Raw genomic sequence first — 24,064 nt, 5'->3', positions numbered from 1 at the left:
GGAGTTGGATGTGAGTCATGGCCGACCTCTCGAAGCACACCATAATGATCGCTGTCAAGGCCACCGGATTGCAGTCATTGAGGCACGTTACCTGGTTCTTCTTTGGCCCTGGTATGTAAAGGAAACTTTAAATTATAGGATCTTAACCTGTCGAACTACGCCAAGTTTGGGGGAAGCTTAGTTGATGAATCAAGTCCTGGCGCAATACGACAAGTTGTAAGATTTGTACTATTTGTAGACTGTGTTAAGTTGTTAGATTCCTTGTATTATTCGACTGTGTATAGTTGAAGGAATTTATATCATCTCTGCTATTCGGTTATCAGTAGCACTTTGCGAATACTGGAACTCAGCAGAAATTTGCAGTATAAACTCCTCAGGTGCCAAAAAGAATTGTTTTATTTGTAGTCGCTTGATTACAATTTGAAAGTCATTTAAAAGGCAATTCGTAGACAATTCGAAGCTTTCAGAGAATTACAGACATTATCTTTCTTTGCTTAGGCAGACAGCTCGAAAGTAACTTTTTAAAGGTCAAAGTCTGGCAATGAAACATGAAGAGAGAGAGAAAGCTAATCTTCAGCTAAACTCAAACTCAAAGTCAAAAGTGGACTAACATCACTGGCACAGACTGTTAAACTGACAGAACCCCCAAAGACAATAACCTAAAATGGAGACTAGAATCAAAGGCAAAAACTGACTAAACTAACAGAAAGACAAAACTTAAGCTACAAAGACAATACTCACAAAGACAACAAAACCCAACCTAACCTAACCTAACCTAACCTAACCCAACCCAACCTAACCCAACCTAACCCAAAATGGCCGGGAGAAACTTTTTCAGTTATACACTTTCATATCTGTCTTAAATCGTCTAATTACACCCCAATATAATCCTAATTGGTTTGGGTTAGACTCAAACACATTTGATTTGATGGCAAGCCGTCCATCTTCAATGTGCAACATCAGCTTTTCTGACCTAGCTGTTATCTGCATTGTGAACAATGGTGCTGTGTATTCAATCCCTTGACCTTGACAATTAGCACAAGACAGTGTCATTATCTTGAAAATATGCATTTGCCAGAACAACGGACTTCAGTAAAAGTGAATTATGCTGTATAAATGGGTATTTAAAACTGGGGCTCAACATTTATGCTTAAACAGCTATCTTTTACCTATACTAGTTGTATTTGAAATACTTGGCTTCTACAGTCGGCCCTTTGATAAATCGAAAAATTGAGATATATCAGAAAATACATCATTAATGCGATAGGATAGGTAAAAGCGCAAAGAATCATTGCAGTTTTAAAGAATAAAATGGAATTAACATTGCAACAGGCATTTCAAAATAATTATTATAATTAATATACAATGAAAGTTGAACATATGATCTAGTAATAAATGGTAAAATGATTATCAAAATTGATGTCAAGTCTTTGACATCTTCTGGATAATACACAAAAGCTTGTTGAAAGGGTTAATTTTCTTACAGAGACAAAAGAGGCGTATAGCTTGGAATGATGCCATTCGCATCTTTAAACTTTTTTTTTGTCACTCAAATGGACTGGGAGTAAAAGTTGGATTGCTGCCAAATTCCCGTTATCAAATTTCTTTGAACAACCTGTTCTTTTGGCTTTTAATCAAAGATTGTTGATTAAAATGCTTCCACATTGTTTGAAGTTTTAATTTCCAGGCTAATTCCAAACATTTATTTTAAAATATCAAATACAATAACTTATTAAATATATAACTGAACCAATCTTGTGCTGTATCTTGATTTTCTGTAGATGAATTTGTCGATTCTGTTAAAGGAAACACAGCTAACAAGATATGTTAATTTCTTTAAATTAATAAAGCAACGTTCAGAATAATGACAGTTTTCTTAAGTTGACAGTTCTTGGCAACTTGTTAGCGATACATTGAGGGTTCTTTAGCTGCTTTGATGGCAGCCGTTCTCTTCTGAGTAAGTTCCCTTTCTCGTTTGGAAATTTTCTGTCCCAAGTAAACATCTTTCTGGGCAGTTTGTGCTTTGTGAAAGCTAGCTTTGTGATTGTTAGTACTGAGGTGGTTCAACACCATCCGTAAATCTTTGTCATGATCATCTTTATTGATAGAGGTTATCAGAACATCATCTTCATATTGGATAATGGTGGAAGGCCGAACAGGCAGTTGCCTGAGATGATTCTGTAAAGCCATGTGGTAAACAGTTGGGCTATTATGATACTGTTGTTGATTAACTGTAAAAGCAAACCATGGTTGTAGTTGCTTAGCCAGTGTTGCTGACCAGAAGCCAAACTGGGTGTGTCTTGTTGGTACGTGTTACATGGTTGACCATGAGGTGGAAATGTATTGTAGTGAACATTGTCTACTTCATTATCATCTCTCGAATCCATCCGTTGTTTTTGATAGCATTTTGCCATCCAGTGTCCTACTCTACCACAGAAAAGACATTGTGGTATTTCCTTACGTGATTTTAATGGAGCAAGGGTACATGTTTGCTCTAGCGCTGGTGGTGAAATTGTAGTTACTGCTGATATTCCTGCAGGTGCTGCAACAGCCGCCGCTGGAGCAGCAGGTAACATGGGCTGGATTTGAACACTATCTTCGTCTGATTCATCTGACAAAGGAACTGATTTATTCGTGACATTTGTTCTTGGCTGTGCAATTGCCGATTGTGCCACTAGGTGGGGCGCTTGGGCTGCTTTCTGAGTTTGTGCTGTTTGTTCAAATTTCTGCACAGACATTTTGCAGTGTTCAGCTAAAACACATCTTTCTTCAATTAACTTGCAATTTTCAAGTTCAATTTGCTCAGTTTTTAATTGCAATTGTCGGTATTTTGACTCCACTTCAAAGACTTGATTTTGGAATTCTGTTATTTGAAAAGATAACTGCTGGAGTTCAGAGGTTTTGTTTTGCAAATCTGTCTCAAGTTTGGATTTTGCATCTCGCAATTCTGTTTTAATTTCATCATAATGCTCAAGTTTGGATTTTGCAACTTGCAATTCTGTTTCAAGTTTGGATTTTGCATCTTGCAAATCTGTTTTAATTTCATCATAATGCTCAAGTTTGGATTTTGCAACTTGCAATTCTGTTTCAAGTTTGGATTTTGCAACTTGCAAATCTGTTTTAATTTCATCAGAATGCTCAAGTTTGGATTTTGCATCTTGCAAATCTGTTTCAAGTTTGGATTTTGCATCTTGCAATTCTTCAACAACTGTAATTAATTGCCTTTTAGTAGACCTATACTCATCATCACTTCGTTCAGTATTTAATTGCAGCTGTTGGTATTTTGACTCCACTTTAAAAACTTGATTTTGAAATTCTCCGATTTGAACAGATAACTGCTGGAGTTCAGAGGTTTTATTTTGCAAATCTGTTCTAATTTCATCATAATGCTCAAGTTTGGATTTTGCATCTCGCAATTCTTCAACAACTGCCATTAGTTGGTCTTTAGTCGACCTATACTCATGATCAAATTTAATTTTAGCAATTGTCTCTTGATGTTTTTGGAGCTGTGCCATTACTGCAAAAGACCATTTCATACGTCTTCCACCGTTTAACCGTGTGGTCTTACCCCATGCCTTCTTGATATTATCAAGGGACCACTGTCCTTTGGGGATATCATATTTTGATTCAATTTTTGTAGCAACTTCAGACAGTCCAAATTGTCTACGAATGAAAGATCTAAAATCCCCCAACATATCTTCAACAGAAACATCTGGTATTCCAGCACCCCCCTTGGATGTAGTGGGGAGTAATTTTCTGTCTGCTAAAGGCTCTGAATCTACACTTTGAATTGGATCAGCCATAACTTTTCTTGATCGCTGACTGCCGTTTTATTTTAGTTACTGCAGTGACTAATCTTCCAGTCACGCCTGATAGTCTGACCGACCGACTGGCACTTGGGCCGACTGGCACTTGATTTATTTAACACAGTCTATAAAAAATGTTCTTTTCAAGGGTCGAAGTACTGATTGATGCGGCTTTAAGACTTTTAATGGGTGAAAAAGATATTTCTTACCCCAGTCTAGCCGTGGGTTCCGGCTGTCTTCTGGGCCTCCTCCGATTATCTCCGAAGCTTCCCGAAGGTTCCCGATCTCCTCCGATTATCTTCGAAGCTTTCCGTCGTCACCTGGGCCTCCGAAGGTCGTCCTCAGTACTCCCCCCCCCCCCCGACTGCCTGACTACGCCAATTAAAGGAAACTTTAAATTATAGGATCTTAACCTGTCGAACTACGCCAAGTTTGGGGGAAGCTTAGTTGATGAATCAAGTCCTGGCGCAATACGACAAGTTATAAGATTTGTAATATTTGTAGACTGTGTTAAGTTGTTAGATTCCTTGTATTATTCGACTGTGTATAGTTGAAGGAATTTATATCATCTCTGCTATTCGGTTATCAGTAGCACTTTGCGAATACTGGAACTCAGCAGAAATTTGCAGTATAAACTCCTCAGGTGCCAAAAAGAATTGTTTTATTTGTAGTCGCTTGATTACAATTTGAAAGTCATTTAAAAGGCAATTCGTAGACAATTCGAAGCTTTCAGAGAATTACAGACATTATCTTTCTTTGCTTAGGCAGACAGCTCGAAAGTAACTTTTTAAAGGTCAAAGTCTGGCAATGAAACATGAAGAGAGAGAGAAAGCTAATCTTCAGCTAAACTCAAACTCAAAGTCAAAAGTGGACTAACATCACTGGCACAGACTGTTAAACTGACAGAACCCCCAAAGACAATAACCTAAAATGGAGACTAGAATCAAAGGCAAAAACTGACTAAACTAACAGAAAGACAAAACTTAAGCTACAAAGACAATACTCACAAAGACAACAAAACCCAACCTAACCTAACCTAACCTAACCTAACCCAACCCAACCTAACCCAACCTAACCCAAAATGGCCGGGAGAAACTTTTTCAGTTATACACTTTCATATCTGTCTTAAATCGTCTAATTACACCCCAATATAATCCTAATTGGTTTGGGTTAGACTCAAACACATTTGATTTGATGGCAAGCCGTCCATCTTCAATGTGCAACATCAGCTTTTCTGACCTAGCTGTTATCTGCATTGTGAACAATGGTGCTGTGTATTCAATCCCTTGACCTTGACAATTAGCACAAGACAGTGTCATCATCTTGAAAATATGCATTTGCCAGAACAACGGACTTCAGTAAAAGTGAATTATGCTGTATAAATGGGTATTTAAAACTGGGGCTCAACATTTATGCTTAAACAGCTATCTTTTACCTATACTAGTTGTATTTGAAATACTTGGCTTCTACAGTATGATGGTGGTCTTCTTGAAGCAGGTGGGAACGTAGTAGGGAGAGGCTGAGGATGTCCGCAAACACGCCTGCCAGTGGGTCAGCGCAGGATCTGGGTGCGCGATCTGGGATCTCGTCAGGACCCATCGCTTTCTGAGGGTTCACTTTCAAGAACGCCAATCTGACTTGGGAGGCTGTGACGGTGGGTATTGGTGTGTCCAAGACTGCTGAGGCAGTTGACAACGGTTTATTGGTTTCCTGCTCGAAACAAGCATCGAATGCATTGTGTTTGTCGGGGAGGGGTGCGCTATTGCTGAAGATTCTACTCGGCTTTACTTTGTAGCCCATTATGTTGTTTGAGCCTTGCCATAACCAATGTGAGTCCATGTCGTTAGTCTGTGACTCTAGCTTCACGTGATATTGTCGCTTGGCGTCCCTGTTGGCTTTGCAGAGGTCGTACCTAGATTTACAGGTTGAGCCACCTGTCTTGAATGCCTCAGACATGGCCTTCAGTAGGGAGTGAATCTCCCAATTAAACCATGGTTTCTGGTTGGGTAAGATACGTACTACCTTCTTTGACACACAATCTTCTACCACTTGCTGATGAAGTCTGTGATGGTGCTGGCATACTCGTTTAGTTTGACTGCTGAGTTCTTGAATATGGACCAGTCCACTGACTCCAAGCAGTTGCACAGGAGCTCTTCTGTTGCCTCGGACCAGCACTGCACGACCTTCTTAACCGGATTCTCTGCTTAAGTTTCTGCTTGTATGCCGGGAGAGGGAGCGCCATCTTGTGGTCCGATTTTCCGAAGTGCGGTCAGGAGATGGATCATCAGGCGCCCTTGATGTTTGTGTAGCAGTGGTCAAGGATGTTGGGGCCGCTGTCGGGATAGGAGATGTGTTGGTGGAATTTTGGCAGTACACTCTTGAGGTTGGCCTGGTTGATGTCCCCGGCCACGATGAACAATGCCTCCGGGTATTCGGTTACATTGTTATTTATAGCGGTTAGAATTCATCAAGCGCCTTCTTCACTTCCGCCTGGGGTGGGATGTAGACCGCCGTGATGATGGCAGAGGTGAACTCCGTGGGAGGTAGTATGGACAGTACTTCACAGTCGGGCATTCCAGGTCCGGGAGCAGTAGTTCACCAGGGTCGCCACATCCGAGCACCAGGAGTTGACGAGGAGACAAACCACTCCACCCACTCCAGGTTCAGTCCTGGATGTGATGAACAGCAGGAATAACAGCAGAATCCAACCCGACATTACTTGTGAACCCTTTGGTGTCTCAGCATGTTGGACGACTGAGTGAATCCCTCCCCACAGTGAGAGCAGGTGAATGGCTTCTTTCCAGTGTGGACTCACTGGTGTGTCAACAGGGCAGATGAATCACTAAATCTCTTCCCACAATCAGAGCAGGTGAATCAAGTGTGAACTCGCTGGTGTTCCCGCAGTGTGGATGACTTTCGAAACCTCTTTGTGCAGTGAGAGCAGTTGAATGGTCTCTCCTCAGTGTGAGTGCATTGGTGGATCATCAAACCTACAGTACGTTTGAAGCTGCTCCCACAGTCAGAGCATTTATAGGGTCTCTCATTGGTGTGAGTGACATTGTGATTCAGCAGGCTATTTGACTGAGTGAATCCTTTCCCACACACGGTGCAGGTAAATGGCCTCTCCCCAGTGTGAACTCGCTGGTGTGTCTGCAGGTTGGATAACTGGGTGAATCCCTTCTCACACACAGTGCAGATGAATGGTCTCTCCTCAGTGTGAATGCGCTGGTGGATCATCAAACCTACAGCACGTTTGAAGCTGCTCCCACAGTCAGAGCATTTAAAGGGTCTCTTATTGGTGTGAATGACATTGTGGCTCAGCAGGCTGGATGACTGAGTGAATCCCTTCCCACACACGGTGCAGGTGAATGGTCTCTTCCCGGTGTGAACGCGCTGGTGTGTCTGTAGGTTGGATGACTGGGTGAATCCCTTTTCACACACAGTGCAGATGAATGGCCTCTCCCCGGTGTGAATTCGCTGGTGTGTCTGCAGGCTGGATAATTTAGTGAATCCCTTCCCACAGTCCTCACATTTCCATGGTTTCTCCATAGCCCGGATGATCTTGCGTCTTACCACGTTGGACGATCAGTTGAAGCCTCGTCCACACACAGAACATGTGTACAGTCTCTCCCTGATATGAATGGTGTAGTATTTTTTCAGACCATGTAACTGGTGGTTGAAGCTCTTTCCACAGTCAGTGCTCTGTAACAGTCTCACAGGGTGTGTGTGTGTGTGTGTGTCTCAGTGTTTTTCCAAACACACCGATGTTTAAAATCTCTTGAAGCAGACAGAATAGGCAAACATTTCTCCTTCTAGATTCAAAGGTCGATGATTTTCGGTTCCCAATAATTGAATGACTCAGTCAGTTCTTGACGTGATATTTAGTTTGAGATATCCACCTCAAATTCCTCTCGTTCGAACTTTCTGCAAAAAAGATTTTACAAAAACCATCACTGTCAGTACAAGATAGAAATTTAGAACAGACAATTCTAGTTTCTATCGAACATTGTTTGCTCTCTCTCTTTCCCTCAAATGCTCTAAATCTCCATTCCACACAATCTCCCTCTATTCTCACTCTGCTGTATCTAATATCCACCCTCCCAATTCTCCTGAAGGCACTGAATCAGGCTGATTGACAGATCCATGCTCATTGCTTCCTGTCCTGGACACAGAGGCTGCCAGACAGATATGTGTCTATGTTACTGGACAAAAAAATATGTGTAATATACGGACTGGATTCACTTCCTTTCCCTCCCAATTCTCATCAAGGTGCTGATTGATGCTGATCAACAAATCTAAACTCACTACAACCTGTACAAAAGTAGAGACTCTCCATCTAAGTATATTTACTGATTAGAGATGGGGTGATTCTGAGGAAGAATTTTATTGAGTCACGGAGTGGTCCCTACTGAAGGCCACTGCCCACAAGGGTTGTGGAAGTCGAGATGATCAATAATTCAAAATAAAATATGAAGAAAATAAGCTTTCAGGGGAACAGGGATATTGAGGGGGAATGGCACTGACTGGATTACTGTACAGAGAGTCAGCATTGACTTGAGTTCCCAAATGGATTCTGTCAGTGCTGCAATGACTGTATGACTGGAAATATATAATGTAGGTATTTTACAAAACTATTTACAAAACTAGAAATAATAATACATGTATTTTATTACAGAACCATCAATAATATATATAATACATTCCATATATCTCTACGCAATATAACAATTTTAAAAATACATTTACGGGATGTGAGCGTCGCAGTTCAGCCAGCATTTATTGCCCATCCCTAGTTGCCCTTCAGAAGGTGGTGATGAGTTGCCTTCTTGAACCGCTGCAGTCCCTGAGTTGTAGGTACATCCCCTGTGCTGTCAGGGAAGGAGTTCCAGGATGTCGCCCCAGCAACAATGAAGGAATGGCGATATATTTCCAAGTCCAGCTGGTGAGTGACTTGGAGGTGAACCTCCAGGTGGTGGGGTTCCCAGGTATCTGCTGCTCTTGTCCTTCGAGATAGTAGTGGTCATGGGTTTGGAAGGTGCTGTCGGAGGAACCTTGGTGAGTTACTGCAGTGCACATTGTAAATGGTACACACGGCTGTCACTGTTCGTCGGTGTTGGAGGGTTTGAATATTTGTGGAAGGGAGAGCAGTCAAGCAGGCTGCTTTGTTCTGGATGGTGTAGAGCAGCATCTTGAGTGTTGTTGGAGCTACACTCAACCAGGCAAGTGGTAATTATCCTATTACACACCTGACTTGTGCCTTGTATATGGTGGACAGGCTTTGGGGGTCAGGAGGTGCGTTACTCGCTGTAGTCTTTGACCTGCCCTGGTGGCCACCGTATTAATATGACTGGTCCAGTTCAGTTTCTGATCAATGGTAACCCTCAGGATCTTGGTTGTAGGGGATTCAGCGATGGTATTGCCACTGAATGTCAAGGGGTGTTGGTTAGATCCTCCTTTGTGGGAGATGGTCATTGCCTGGCATTTGTATAGCACAAATGTAACTTGCCACTTATCAGCCCACATCTGGATACTGTCCCGGTCTTACTGCATTTGGACATGAACTGCTTCATTATCTGAGTCGTCGCGAATGGTGCTGAACATTGTACAGTAATTCGCAAACATCCCCACTTCTCACCTTATGATGGAAGGGAGGTCATTGATGAAGCAGCTAAAGATGGTTGGGTCTGGGAATGTGCCCTGAGGAACTCCTGGAACTGAGATGATTGACCTCCAACCGCCACAACCATCTTCCTTTGTGCCAGGTATGACTCTAACCGACGGAGAGTTTTCCCCAATTCCCATTGACTCCATTTTAGCTGGGGCTCCTTGATGTCATACTCGGTCAAATCCTGCCTTGATGCCAAGGGCAGTCACTCTCATCTCACCTCTGGCATTCAGCTCTTTCGTCCATGTTTGAAAGCTGTAATGAGTTCAGGAGCTGAGTGACCCTGGCGGAACCCAAACTGAGCGTCTGCGAACAGGTTATTGCTCAGTAAAGTGCTACTTGATTGCACTGTTGTTGACTCCTTCCGTCAGTTTGCTGATGATGGAAATAAACTGACAGGGAAGGAATTGGCTGGGTTGAATTATGTCCTGTTTACTGTCCCCTTAAATGTCAGCCATCTCCTGGGGAAAGCAGCCCTTTAATTGTGAACATTAGGAAAGAGACCATCATTTTAGCCAGGCAAATAAATATGTCAAGCTGAGGGAGCAAAGGATGTCAATGTCTTTAAGAGATAGCGAAACCTGGGCGAACATTTGCAGAGCCTGCACCCTCCCTGGATTCACTTCCTTTCTCTAGTTATTGCAAGTCACCAATTGAAGGTCAGACTGAGAAAATTAAGTGTTTTACTCACAGATGTTGGACAGGAGTCTGTGAGCAGCTCAAGTTCATTCAGGGTTGGAGGAACAACAGCTTTGCTCGGCAGAAACCTCCATGTCCAGCTTCCGCATTGAGACAATGGGGGAGCTCTGATTGGCGGAGGAGCAGAGTCCTTCCGGTCCTCCAATCTTCCTATTGGTCACAACTCAGCAGTGTCACCGGAGGTGAGCTCTCTCTGCACATGCGCAGAGTCCCCTCTCCCTGAGACCATGCGCAGTCCCGGGTGGGGAGAGAGGCAGTCATCGATAGCCGGAACTGTCAGCCAGTTGCTTGGAAACCTGGTCTCCAGGATGGGTCGGGGAGGGGAGAAAAATGGACGGGGGCGGGGCTCCTGTATCCGCGCGCGGGGCGAGTGCACTCAAATGCAGTGATGTCACTGCGGAACGGATTTATTCCTATTGGTTGATTTAGAGGACGAGCATCTTTGTGATGTCACAATGTGGAGGGTGGACAATGAGTTTCAGACTAAAACTTCCTCCTCTGGGCAACATCTGGGAGCAAATCAATGTCTCCCCCTTTCATAAGGTCATAAGATATAGGAGCAGAATTAGGCCATTTGGCCCATCGAGTCCGCTCCGCCATTTGATCATCGCTTATCTCATCCTGGCCTTATCTCCACTGTCCTGAGAGTTCTCCATAACCCTTCAACTGATTAAAAGTCTAACTCCTCCCTAAATGTACTCACTGTCCCAGCTCCACCGCACTCTGGGGTAGTGAATTCCACAGATTCACAGCACTTGGGAGAAGCAGTTTCTCCTCAACTCTGTTTTGAATTTGCTACCTCTTATCCAAAGACTATTACCTCTCGTCCTTGAATGCCCCACAAGAGGCAGCAGCCGCTCCAAGTCTACTTTATCTTTCCATTTATTTTCCCATTCTGAGGGGACATTGGTGACTTGCAGCAACTGAAGAGAAAGGAAGTGAATCCAGTCTGTATGTTGCACACATTTTGAGTTCAGTAACATAGACATATTTCTGTCTTGCAGCCTGCATGGAGAATTTCAGGCCTCTGTCCAGGGTGGAAAGCAGTGAGAATGGATCTGCCAGTCAGACTGAATCAGCACCTTTAGAGAATTGGGAGGATGAATATTACATACAGCAGAGTGAGAATGGAGAGAGTGTGTTGGATGGCGATTTACAGCTTTTGAGGAATGAGAGAGGAAAGAATGTTTCATAGGAACTAGAATAGTCTGTTCTTAATTTCCATTAGGTTTACAGGTTTACAGGTGGGCAGCACGGTAGCATTGTGGATAGCACAAATGCTTCACAGCTCCAGGGTCCCAGGTTCGATTCCGGCTTGGGTCACTGTCTGTGCGGAGTCTGCACGTTCTCCCCGTGTGTGCGTGGGTTTCCTCCGGGTGCTCCGGTTTCCTCCCACAGTCCAAAGATGTGCGGGTTAGGTGGATTGGCTATGCTAAATTGCCCATAGTGTCCAAGGTTGCCCTTAGTGTTGGGTGGGGTTGCTGGGCTGTGGGGATAGGGTGGAGGTGTGGACCTTGGGTGGGGTGCTCTTTCCAAGAGCCGGTGCAGACTCGATGGGCCGAATGGCCTCCTTCTGCACTGTAAATTCTATGATTCTATGATTAGGTGATTATTTACCGAAAAAAAAGACTTCAGGATTTGGAAGAGTCACTTGGTTATGGGCAGCATGGTGGCACGGTGGTTAGCACTGTTGATTCACAGTTCCAGGGTGCCAAGTTCGATTCCCGGCTTGGGTCACTGCAGAGTCTACATGTTCTCCTCGTGTCTACATGTGTTTCTTCCGGGTGCTCCGGTTTCCTCCCACAAGTCCCGAAAGGCACGCTGTTAGGTAATTTGGACATTCTGAATTCTCCCTCAGTGTACCCGAACAGGTGCCAGAATGTAGCGACTAGGGGCTTTTCACGGTAATTTCATTGCAGCGTTAATGTAAGCCGACTTGTGACAATATAGATTATTATTATTAATCAGGACCTGAATATCATTCGGAGAACCATCACTGCAAAAGATACTTCTGGAGTTAAAGCTTGCCAGTCAGGCAAAGGAATCGAATGGAAGTAAACACAGGAAAGAAGAATCACATTGGGCTGGTTCCAGGAGAATTGAGTGACAACTTCAGCGACAAAACCATGGAGTGTGATTTTTGATTGTGTTAAAAGTAAGAGGGCAACGTTCTATTTATAGTTTATGGGATACGTTCCCTATAAAAATAGTGTTTAGGCATTGTTATTTCTCGTTTGTTTGTTGCAGTAAAAGTCATAAACTTGAAGTTTTTGTCTTATGATTCTTTAGTTTGTTCACTGGGTTTAGAATTTATCTTTTGAAGTTACTGATCTTTTCAGAGATCTTACGCAGTTGGTCTTCAGTCACAAGTTTCAACTTCCCATTTAAGCCTCAGGCAACTTGCTGTCTCTCTGTTCCTCATGTCAATGACAGCCCAGTAACAGAGCTGAGGGCTGGAGATGCTCTGATCCCTTGTCAGAGCTGGAATCAGTAGAAAGAACCATAGTTTCGGGTTGAGCTGTGTGTTAGCTGCCCGACCATGATGACCATATATAAATAGCTAACCAGGTAATAGGTTGTGATGAGGGTTTATAAACAGACCCTGGGTAGACGAGTTAACTGAAGGTGTGGGTTTGTCAGCTGTACAATGAAACCAGGCTTCCAACAGCCACAGAGACCTGTAATATTGGACACTGGGTTTAACCCTGTTCTGTATTAAACAGACCTATCTGATACTGGGTTATTGTGATAGTTAATCTGACCCTTAATTCATTCAATTCCAAAAGTGAATAACATTGATTCAAGTACAGTGATTACTCTGTTAATCTGTGAATAAAGTGGTGTCAGTTCATGCAGATGTGTCTGAACTCAATTTCATTACTTATTTTTGTTACTGACTAGGGTCTCTCCCACTCTCGCTCTCTCCTCTCCCCTCTCTCTCCTGCCTCCCTCAGTCCCTGGTGCTCCTCTCTCTGGTGCCTCTCTTGCCCTCTGTCTCACTGTTCTCCCTCTCCTGTCTCAGTCTCTGGTGCTCCTCTCTTCTCTTTAGTGCCTTTCCCTCTGCTGCCTCTCTCTCTCTCCTCAATGCTGAGGAAGGCAGGTGGGGGCAGCCCGATGGCACAGTGGTTAGCATTGTTGCCTCACGGCACCGATGTTCCAGGTTTGATCCCGGCTCTGGGTCACTGTCCGTGTGGAGATTGCACATGAAATGAAATGAAAATGAAAAATGAAATTCACCCTTGTTTGCATGGGTTTTGCCCCCACAACCCAAAGATGCGCAGGGTAGATGGATTGGCGACAATAAATTGCCCCTTAATTGGAATTTATTAATTGGTTACTCTACGTTTATATTTAAAAAAAGGAAGGCTGGTGGGATAGTTTCCTTTGGTAGCCGAGGGCCAAGAATATAAGAGCAGGGAGATTGTGCTGGAACTGGATCAAACACCAGTTAGACCACAGCCGGAGCACTGTGGACATTTCTGATCATCACATTACAGGAAGGATGTGATCACTCGAGAGAGGCTGCAGAGGGGATTTATGATGATGTTTTACGGGATGGAGAATTTTAACGATGAGGAAAGATTGGAGAGGCTGGGGTTGTTCTCATTGGAACAGAGGAGGCTGAAGGGAGATTGAATTGAGTTGTGTGTAATTCGGAGGGTCTCAGATAGAGTGAATATTCCCCTCAGCAGAGTCCAACCCTTGCAGTCAAATATGAAGTCGCTGGTGTGTCAGGAAGTGGGATGAGTGAATGACTCTCGATCCGCACAGAGAACACGGAAACAGCAGCTCCCCAGCTTGAACTCGCTGGTGTGTCAACAGGCTGGAGGATTGGCTGAATTCCATCCCACTCCTGGAACATTTTTCAATGTCCTCTCCCCAGTGCCAGCAGGCTGCCTGACTGAGAGAAGCTCTGTCCACAGACAGAGCAGATGAATGGCCTGTCGTTAATATGTTGATGCTGGTGTCATATTGATATTGTTCATTCCGGGGACTTCCGGTGACAACATGTCGGTGGATGTCACACGTTAGGTGGCTCCTGCGAGAATCTCGGACTTTTGGACGTTTATGTCTGGTTTTGGGACAGTTTTTAGATGAGTTGTTGAGGGAAGTCATAAGGAGGCTGACGAAGTCCCAGAGGAAAGGTGCTGGAAAGAAGGGGGCGAGCAAAGGTCCGCCGGCGAGTGCTGCTGTGAGTCCTGCAGGAGGGAAGATGACGGGGGCTGGGTCATCGGGTGGGGCCGCTCCCCTCACCGGGGAAACTCTGACCGAGGTGATGTCAGAGCTTCAGACATAAGTAGATATTACCCCTCTGAACTGAATTGGCCACATTCCTCTTGGAGGTCTGTTCTATTCTCTGAGCCATCACCCATTTGTCCCGGTTGATCCTCGGTTGTCGCTGAAACGGAATCTTCGATGCTTGGTTCTTATTCTCCTTCTGACCCGTGTCCCAGACAGGCCAAATTTACTCTACTTCGAACTGTCGAATGACATCTTTCTTCCAACCACAGATCCATTCTTCAGACATTGTGGTTCAAGGTGTCAACTCAGGTTCTGCTTGGCATTTCATTGGTGGTTTGGGAGGCTCTGAAAGTGGTCGTAAGAGGGGAGGTGATCCTGTTTCAGGCCAAGGTGGATAGGAAGGAGAGGGAGGAACGCCAACAACTGATAGAAGAGATTTTGGAGGTGGATGGGAGGTACGTGAGGGACCTGGACCCGGGGCTCCTGGCAAAGAGAAAGGAGTTACAGGCGAGGTTTGACCTATTGTGCACAGGGAAAGTGGTGCATCAGCTGAGAAGGTTCAGGTGCGGGACAGGATGGAGGAGTTGGTGGCGACTCCGGAACAGATTAATAAGGTGTTTGAGAGAGTTAGGGAGGAAAGGGCGGCTAGGCAGCAGCTGGTCGACTCCATACTGGAGGTAGACCATAAATACTCCGAGGCCCCGACCATAGAGCTCCTAGCGGAGAGGAAAGAGCTACAAAGGAACTTTGACCTGCTCTCCACCAGGAAAGCAGTGCACCAAATCCGCCAAGCACGTGGGACCCTATACGAACACGGAGACAAAGCCAGCCGCCTGTTGGCACACCAGATGAGAAAGCAGGCAGCCACCAGAGAAATTGCACAAATCAGGGATACCAGAGGCACGTTAGAAACAGAACCAGAAAAGATCAACAAAACCTTCAAGACCTTCTACCAAGGGCTGTACACTTCAGAGCCCCCAATGGGGGAGTCCGGGATGAAACGGTTCCTTGATGGACTGGACATTCCAGTCGGGGGGGGGGGGGGGGGGGCAGAAAACGGGGCCTGGAAGCACCACTAGTACTGGGAGAGATCATGGACAGCCTTAGCTCCATGCGGCGGGGAAGGTGCCGGGTCCAGACGGGTTCCCGGCGGACTTCTACAAAAATCTGCGACAGCACTGGCCCCGCACCTGCGGGAGATATTCACAGACTCGCTGGCTAAGGGCACACTGCCACCCGCGCTAGCACAGGCCTCAATCTCGCTGATACCTAAGAAAGACAAAGCCCCAATGGAATGTGGGTCATACAGACCCATCTCAATGCTGAACGCGGATGCCAAAATACTGGCCAAGATTCTAGCCAAAAGGCTAGAAGACCGTGTACCTGAGGTGGTCGCAGAGGACCAGACGGGCTTTGTCAAAGGTAGACAGCTTTATCGAACATCAGACGCCTGTTGAACGTGATAATGACCCTCCCCGGGGAGAGAACACCAGAGGTAATCGTCTCCCGAGACGCAGAAAAGGCCTTCGACAGAGTCGAATGGAAATACCTGAGGTACTGGAGCGGTTCGGGCATGGAGCAGGGTTCACCTCCTGGGTAAAGCTCCTATAAAATAATGAAAAAAATGAAAATCGCTTATTGTCACAAGTAGGCTTCAAATGAAGTTACTGTGAAAAGCCCCTAGTCGCCACATTCCGGCGCCTGTTCGGGGAGGCTGGGACGACAACGCTCATATGGCGAGCGTACGGACCAACAATACCAACTCCCGATACTTCCAGCTGCACAGAGGCACCAGACAAGGATGCCCACTGTCCCCGCTGCTGTTCTCTCTAGCGATCGAACACTAGCAATCGCGCTCAGAGCAGCAAAAAGCTGGAGGGGATCCGAAGGGGAGGCAGAGAGCACAGAGTCTCACTCTATGCAGATGACCTGCTCCTCTACATTTTGGACCCACAGAGCAGCATGGACGGAATCATCGCGCTCCTGAAAGAGTTTCGCGCCTTCTCGGGCTACAAACTCAACATAAGCAAAAGCGAGATCTTCCCCGTACACCCACAAGTAGGTGGGGCAGCACTAACGGGACTGCTGTTTAAACAAGTCTAACACAAATTCCGCTACCTGGGGATCCAAATAGCCCATGACTGGAAAGGGATCCACAAATGGAACCTCACCAGTCTGACAGAGGAAGTAAAAAAGGACCTGCAAAGATGGAACACACTCCCACTCTCCCTCGCGGGGAGAGTCCAGACGATCAAAATGAATGTCCTGCCCAGGTACCTCTTCCTACTTAGATCCATTCCGATCTAGATCCCCAAGGCCTTTTTCAAAGCGCTGGACAAATTAATCATGGCGTTCGTATGGGGGGGGGGGGGGAATGCTCGGATCCCAAGGAAGGTCCTACAAAAAACAAAATCCAGGGGGGGCTAGCCCTCCCAAACCTACAATTCTCCCACTGGGCGGCGGCGACGACCGAGCGAATAAAGGGATGGATCAAGAAGCCAGAAGCCGAGTTGGTGCGCGCGGAAGAGGCCTCCTGCAGGGGGACCTCCCTCCGGGCCTTCGCCACAGCAGCACCCCCAACCCCACCCAAAAAACACTCCAGCAGTCTGGTGGTGATAGCCACCCTCCAATCCTGGAACCAACAACGGCAGCAATTTGGCCTGACCAGAATGTCGAACAAAGCTCCCATCTGCAACAACTATAGGTTCACACCAGCGCTGACTGACGCCACCTTCAAAAGGTGGGGGCAGGACGGAGGGAGACTGACAGTCAGGGACCTATGCATGGACGGCAGGATCGCAACACTGGACGAACTGACAGAGAAATTCCAGCTAGCCAGGGGGAACTAACTAAGGTATCTACAGCTCAAAAACTTCCAACGAAAGAAGACAAGGATGTACCACAACCGCCACGACAGACATTACTGGAAGAACTACTAGACGCAAGCATACTAGGTAAAGGAAACTGTAGTGACATGTATGACCGACTGATAGAAAGGGCCGACACCGTACTGGACGCAACAAGAAAGAAATGGGAGGAGGACGGGACTGAGATAGGGCGGGGTCTCTGGAGCGAAGCACTGCATAGAGTCAACTCCACCTCCACGTCAGCAGCACCACCCAAAGCTGCGGACTGGTTGTCCGACCTCTCGGAATCTCTCCAAATGGAGAAAATCAAATTCGCCATCCGAGGGTCAGACGACGGCTTCCACAGAACGTAGGAGCCATTCACCCAATTGTTCCGGGACCTGTTTGAGGCCAACGAACAAGAGGAAGAATAGCCAGGTAGCCAAGAATCAGGGGAAAGTGGCCAAAGCATGAAAGGGAGAGATAGACTGGGGGGGGGGGGGACCACGACACAGCTAAACCTAAGAGGAAAGTAAGGCGAACCACGGGAAGGGGAGGGATTCAGGCTGATTGACAGATTCACGCTCACTGCTTCCTGTCCTGGACACAGAGACCTGAAAATATTCATGCAGGCTGCCAGACAGATAGATGTTGATATTACTGGATGGAAAATGTGTGTAATATACAGACTGTATTCACTTACTTTATCTCCCAATTTTCCTGAAGGTGCTGATCAACAAATCTAAACTCACTAAAATCTGTACAAGAACATAAGAACTAGGAGCAGGAGTAGGCCACCTGGCCCCTCGAGCCTGCTCCACCATTCAATGAGATCATGGCTGATCTTTTGTGGACTCAGCTCCACTTTCCGGCCCGAACACCATAACCCTTAATCCCTTTATTCTTCAAAAAACTATCTTTCTTTATCTTAAAAACATTTAATGAAGGAGCCTCTACTGCTTCACTGGGCAAGGAATTCCATAGGTTCACAACCCTTTGGGTGAAGAAGTTCCTCCTAAACTCAGTCCTAAATCTACTTCCCCTTATTTTGAGGCTATCCCTAGTTCTGTTTTCACATGCCAGTGGAAACAACCTGCCCGCATCTATCTATCCTATCCACTCCCTTCATAATCTTATATGTTTCTATAAGATCCCCCCCTCATCCTTCTAAATTCCAATGAGTACAGTCCCAGTCTACTCAACCTCTCCTCGTAATCCAACCCCTTCTGCTCTGGGATTAACCGAGTGAATCTCCTCTGAACACCCTCCAGTGCCAGTACGTCCTTTCTCAAGTAAGGAGACCAAAACTGAACACAATACTCCTGGTGTGGCCTCACTAACACCTTACACAATTGCAGCAGAACCTCCCTAGTCTTAAACTCCATCCCTCTAGCAATGAAGGACAAAATTCCATTTGCCTTCTTAATCACCTGTTGCACCTGTAAGCCAACTTTTTGCGACTCATTACTAGCACACCCAGGTCTCTCTGCACAGCAGCATGTTTTAATATTTTATCATTTAAATAGTAATCTCTTTTGCTGTTATTCCTACCAAAATGGATAACCTCACACTTGCTGGTGTCTCAGCAGAAGTGTTGACCGAGTGAATCCCTTCTCACACAAGGTGTAGGTGAATGGCCTCTCCCCAGTGTGAACTCGCTGGTGTGCCTGCAGATTGGGTAGCTGAGTGAATCTCTTTTCACAGTTAGAGCAAATGAACGGCCTCTCCCCAGTGTGAATTCTCTGGTGTGTCTGTAGGTGGGATAACCGAGTGAATCCTGTCCCACAGTCAGAGCAGGTGAACGGCCTCTCCCATGTGTGAATTCGCTGGTGTCTCTGCAGGTGGGATAACCGAGTGAATCCCTTCCCACAGTCAGAGCAGGTGAACGGCCTCTCCCCAGTGTGAACTCGGTGTGCCTGTAGGTTGCTTATTTGAGTGAATCCCTTTCCACACTGAGAGCAGGTGAACGACCTCTCTCCGGTATGCAGGAGCTGGTGTGTCAGCAGATGGGATGAGATTCAAAACATCTTTGTGCAGTGGGAGAAGCTGAACGGTCTCTCCCTAGTGTGAACTTGTTGGTGTGTCAGCAGTCTGGAAGAAGTACTGAACCCCTCCCACACGTGGAGCAGGTGACTGGCCTCTCCCTGACGTGGACTGGCTGGTGCTTCTTCAGATTAGATAACTTAGCGAATCCCTTCTCACACTGGGAGCAGGTGAACGGCCTCTCCCCAGTGTGAATGCGTCGATGAGTTTCCAGTGCTGATGGGAATCTGAATCCCTTCCCACAGTCCCGACATTTCCATGGTTTCTCCAGGGTGGGGGTGTCCGTGTGTCTCTCCAGGTTGGACAATCAGTTGAAGGCTCACACAGATCTCCCCGCTGTTTTTTTCAGGCTGTGTAACTGGTTAAAGCTCTTTTCAGTCAGTGCTCTGGAACACTCTCATTCAGGTATGTATGTCTCAGTGAGTTTCCAGTCACACTGATGGTTAAAACCATCTGAAGCAGAAAGAATAGACTAACCTTTTTCCTTCTCGATTCAAAGGCCGATGATATTCAAGTCCCAGTGAATTGAGTGAATGTCAAATCGAGACGCGAGGTTTGGTTTGAGATTTCTGTCTGTAATTCTTCCTCTTCTGATATCCTGTAAGAGGAGTTTACAAAAGACATAATTGTCAGTATAGGATAGAGATTCAGAACAGACATTTCTGGTTTCTATGGTCCTCTCTCATTTCCCCAAATCTGTAAATCGCCATTCCACACACACCCTCCATTCTCACTTTGCTGTATCTAATATTCACCCTCCCAATTCTCCTGAAGGTGCTGATTCAGGCTGATTGACAGATCCCTGCTCACTGCTTCCTGTCCAGGACAAAGAGCCCTGGAAATCTTCAAGCGGACTGCCAGCCTAACGGAAATATGTAACAGGACTAAAATTGTGTTTAATGTATAGGATTGTTCCAGTTGGTTAAGATACAGGAGGTAGTGATTGATCATGATCTGGAATTTTCTGCCGATGAACGTCCTCAAGCAGAGATGATCAATAATTTCTAACTGAATTAGATGGACGCTGCAGGGTTACTTTTGTCAATAATAAAGATTATTATCCTCCTGTAACCAAAGACTATCCTCCTCACTATTTACCACCACCAATTTTCACACAATCCGGGAATATACTTAGAGACCTGGGCCAACCTTTGCAGAGTCTGCACCCTCCCTGGATTCACTTCCTTTTCCTTCAGAACCAGAGTCCTTCCGGTCCTCCAACTGCTCCCATTGGTCAACACCTCAGCAGAAAGGTCAAGAGGTGGGATCTTCCTGCACATGTGCAGCTTCCCATCGCTCCCAAGATCATGCGCAGTCCGAGCCGCCCGCCCGGCGAATGGAGCGGTTTCACCACCGCAGGGGATTATGGGGGCTATGACCGCCATTACTCATCCTGAGTCCAGTCTCCAAACCCCTTGGAATAGGATGAAATGGGGGGGGGGGGCACGAATGACCCCACCCTGACACACAGTACATATGGGTAGTCAGTGGAGTTGATTGTGGCGCCCCCTTAGCAAAACAGCTTGTTAATTTAAGGTGTAAAGATTTCGACGCCTGGGTGAAATATTTGGGGGGGGGGGGGGGGGGGGGAGGCGCAATAGATTAGTGTGACACTGAACTAGAGAGTCAGCGCCTTCAGGGGAGGAGATTTTTGGGGAAAGCAGGAGGAGATAATGGGATGAATTAGTGTTGAAATCAATAGGAAGGAGAGAATATCTGGGGAATGAGATGTAGAATTTGTGTCACATCACGGTCTTGGACAACCTTCATGAAACTTTCTTTTACAATTTTCCTGGAAAATCCTTGACGTATTTTATTAAGTCAAATGTGCTATCAAAGAGGGCGGCACGGTGGTGCAGTGGTTAGCACTGCTGCCAACGGTGCTGAGGACCTGGGTTTGATCCCGGCCCTGGGTCACTGTCGATGTGGAGTTTGCACATTCTCCCCGTGTTTGCATGGGTTTCACCCCCATAATCAAAAGATGTGAGGGTTAGGTGGATTGGCCACATTCAATTGCCCCTTAATTGGAAAAAATATAATTGGGTACTCTATTTTTTTTTAATGTGCTGTCCAAATGAAAATTAATGTTTTATTGAGGACGGCCACTTGAACTCCCCGACTACTCCCAAACACCAAGTACCTGTTCATGAACAGTCTGATTAACTATCTAATTCATACAACCCAGCCCACCCATTCTCAGTGAGTCTTCATTTCTCAATGTTCACAATGAGTAGGCTTGGTCACTTTTCTCTCTTCAAAATACAAGACTGATGGGCTAATTGAGGTCATTAAAATTATCAAAGCTTTTGATAAACACAGTGGATGTTTCCCACTTGTAGGGGTAAGAGCAAAACTTAATTCAGGAGAAACGTCTTTCCAGACAGTAATGAGAATGTGGAACCCACTACCAGTGAGTGGAGGTGAATAACATTGATACATTGAAGAGGAAGCTGGATGAACACATGAAGGAGAAATAAACAGACGGACACACTGATAGAGTCAGATGGGAAAGCATGGGAGGAGGATGAAGTGAAGTAGAAATACTAACAGAGATTGGTTGGGCTGAATGGCCTGTTTCTTTGCTGGATATTCAATGTAATTTAACCTGGTATTGCCTTTAACTCTGACATCGTCCATTCCAGGCTAAAGAGAGAAGTTTCACTCACAGAACGTTTCAGATCATTGTTTCCAGCTATTGTCCAATCAATGCCTTTGTCAGTCTGGTGTCTCAGTGAGTTGCTGAGGTAATAAATTCAACTACAAACATCAAATGTGATGTCTTCTGATATATCTTTGAAGAGCAGGGGCGTCAGTCTCTGACCCCCCCGCCGGGTCGGAGAATGGCCGTTGGCCGCCGTGAATCCCGCCCCCGCCGAAGTCTCCGCTCCCGGAGATTGGGCGGGGGGGGAATCCGGCCGCGCCGGTTGGCGGGACCCCCCGCTGGATTCTCCGGCCCGGATGGGCCGAAGTCCCGCCCAGGAATTGCCTGTCCCGCCGACGTAAATCAAACCTGGTATTTACCAGCGGGACCAGGCAGCGTGGGCGGGCTCCGGGGTCCTGGGGGGGGCGCGGGGCGATCTGACCCCGGGGGGTGCCCCCACGGTGGCCTGGCCCGTGATCGGGGCCCACCGATCCGCGGGCGAGCCTGTGCCGTGGGGGCACTCTTTCCCTTCCGCCTCCGCCACGGCCTCCACCATGGCGGAGGCGGAAGAGACTCTCCCCACTGCGCATGCACGGGAAACTGACAGCGGCCGCTGACACTCCCGCGCATGTGCTGGGAAACTGACAGCGGCCGCTGACGCTCCCGCGCATGCGCCGCATTTCCGCGCCAGCTGGCGGGGAAACAAACGCCATTTCCGCCAGCTGGCGGGGCGGAAATCCCTCCGGCGTCGGCCTAGCCCCTCAATGTTGGGGCTAGGCCGCCAAAGATGCGGAGCCTTCCGCACCTTTGGGCCGGCGCGATGCCCGTCTGATTGGCGCCGGCTTTGGCGCCAGTCGGCGGACATCCCGCCGTTGGGGGAGAATTTCGGCCCAGATCTTTTTCAAGTGGACTGAATTGGTTATATTTTCTCGGTCACAGTCCTTTCCGGCAACAATTATTATTTATCAGTCTTATTTAAATTATGGAGTTTGTTTTATACAGTAAGAAGTCTCACAACACCAGGTTAAAGTCCGACAGGTTTATTGGAAATCAAAAGTTTTCGGCGCACTGCTCCTTCATCAGGTGAAGTGAGCAGTGCTCAGAAAGCTTGTGATTTTAAATAAAGCTGTTGGACTTTATCTTGGTGTTGTGAGACTTCTTACTATGCCCACCCCAGTCCAACGCCGGCATCTCCACATGTTTTATACAGGACAAAGCACCAGCTTGTTGAGTACCCCGTCCACCACCCGAAACAGTGACTCCCTTGACCTCCAGAGCACAATGGTAGCAGTGTGTGTACCATCTACAAGATATTTCACGGTACCACAGTGATAGGGCAGGGCATTAGCACAATAATAGGGGCAGGACGTTAGCACAGTAATAGGGGCAGCACGGTAGCACAGTGGTTAGCACAGTTGCTTCACAGCTCCAGGGTCCCAGGTTCGATTCCAGGCTTGGGTCATTGTTTGTGCGGAGTCTGCACATCCTCCCCGTGTGTGCGTGGATGTCCTCTGCGTGCTCTGGTTTCCTCCCAGAGTCCAAAGATGTGCAGGTTAGGTGGATTGGCCAAAGTAAATTGCCCTTAGTGTCCAAAAAGGTTAGGTGGGTTTACGGGGACAGGGTGGAAGCGTGGGCTTAAGTGAGGTGTTCTTTCCAAAGCCAGTGCAGACTCGATGGGCTGAATGGCTTCCTTCTGCACTGTAAATTCAATGATTTATGAGCTCACCAGGGCTCCTTCGACATCACCTTCTAAACCCATAACTTTGACTGTCATGAAGGTCAAGGGCAGCAAACTCATGGGAACAGCACCAACCACTCTGTGTGGCAGCGAGCTCCACATTCTCACCACTCTTGTCCTTCTCTTCTCCTTCATCTGTTCATCCAGTCTCCCCTGATCCTTTGCTTTGTTGTGAGTTTTCTGTATTTAACACAAAATGACTTGGAAATGAGTAATTTCCACAACACGTGCTTTTACAGAGCAGCATGACCAGGAGAGAGTCTCTCCCATGGAATTGAAATTCACATCAACAACAAAATGCAATCGGCATGAAAAATGCCTCCACAATCGAGCAACTTAACTGAGAATACAGACCCTGGGATTTCAAGATGAAACCCCTTCATC

The 24,064-nt window shown here is 46.5% G+C and overlaps 1 protein-coding gene and 1 long non-coding RNA gene across 9 annotated transcripts; one reads left to right on the top strand and one right to left on the bottom strand.

Moving 5' to 3' along the window:
- On the top strand, positions 1–13,025 carry LOC140419902 (uncharacterized). Its single transcript, XR_011946076.1, has 2 exons — positions 1–111; positions 12,139–13,025. It is a non-coding gene; the product is annotated as an uncharacterized lncRNA (long non-coding RNA).
- Positions 376–22,084, bottom strand: LOC140419898 (uncharacterized). Of its 8 annotated transcripts, none has more exons than XM_072503942.1 (4): positions 20,451–20,528; positions 19,779–19,899; positions 15,962–16,017; positions 376–7,730 (listed from the first exon to the last, which is right to left on the bottom strand). In XM_072503942.1, the coding sequence occupies exon 4, from the start codon at positions 3,801–3,803 to the stop codon at positions 2,115–2,117; it is 1,689 nt and encodes a 562-aa protein (XP_072360043.1). In that variant the 5' UTR covers positions 3,804–7,730; positions 15,962–16,017; positions 19,779–19,899; positions 20,451–20,528; the 3' UTR covers positions 376–2,114. The 8 variants fall into 8 exon arrangements, with proteins under 8 accessions (XP_072360043.1, XP_072360042.1, XP_072360039.1 ...); XM_072503941.1 differs by having other exon boundaries at positions 20,441–20,517; XM_072503938.1 differs by lacking the exons at positions 15,962–16,017; positions 20,451–20,528 and adding an exon at positions 21,968–22,084 and having other exon boundaries at positions 18,810–19,899.
- Positions 22,085–24,064: the final 1,980 nt, after the last annotated feature.

The sequence above is a fragment of the Scyliorhinus torazame genome, chromosome 5 (assembly GCF_047496885.1).
Source record: "Scyliorhinus torazame isolate Kashiwa2021f chromosome 5, sScyTor2.1, whole genome shotgun sequence".
Classification (NCBI taxonomy): domain Eukaryota; kingdom Metazoa; phylum Chordata; class Chondrichthyes; order Carcharhiniformes; family Scyliorhinidae; genus Scyliorhinus; species Scyliorhinus torazame.
Note: the sequence above shows the minus strand (reverse complement) of the source record. Positions and strands in the feature narration are given on the sequence as shown.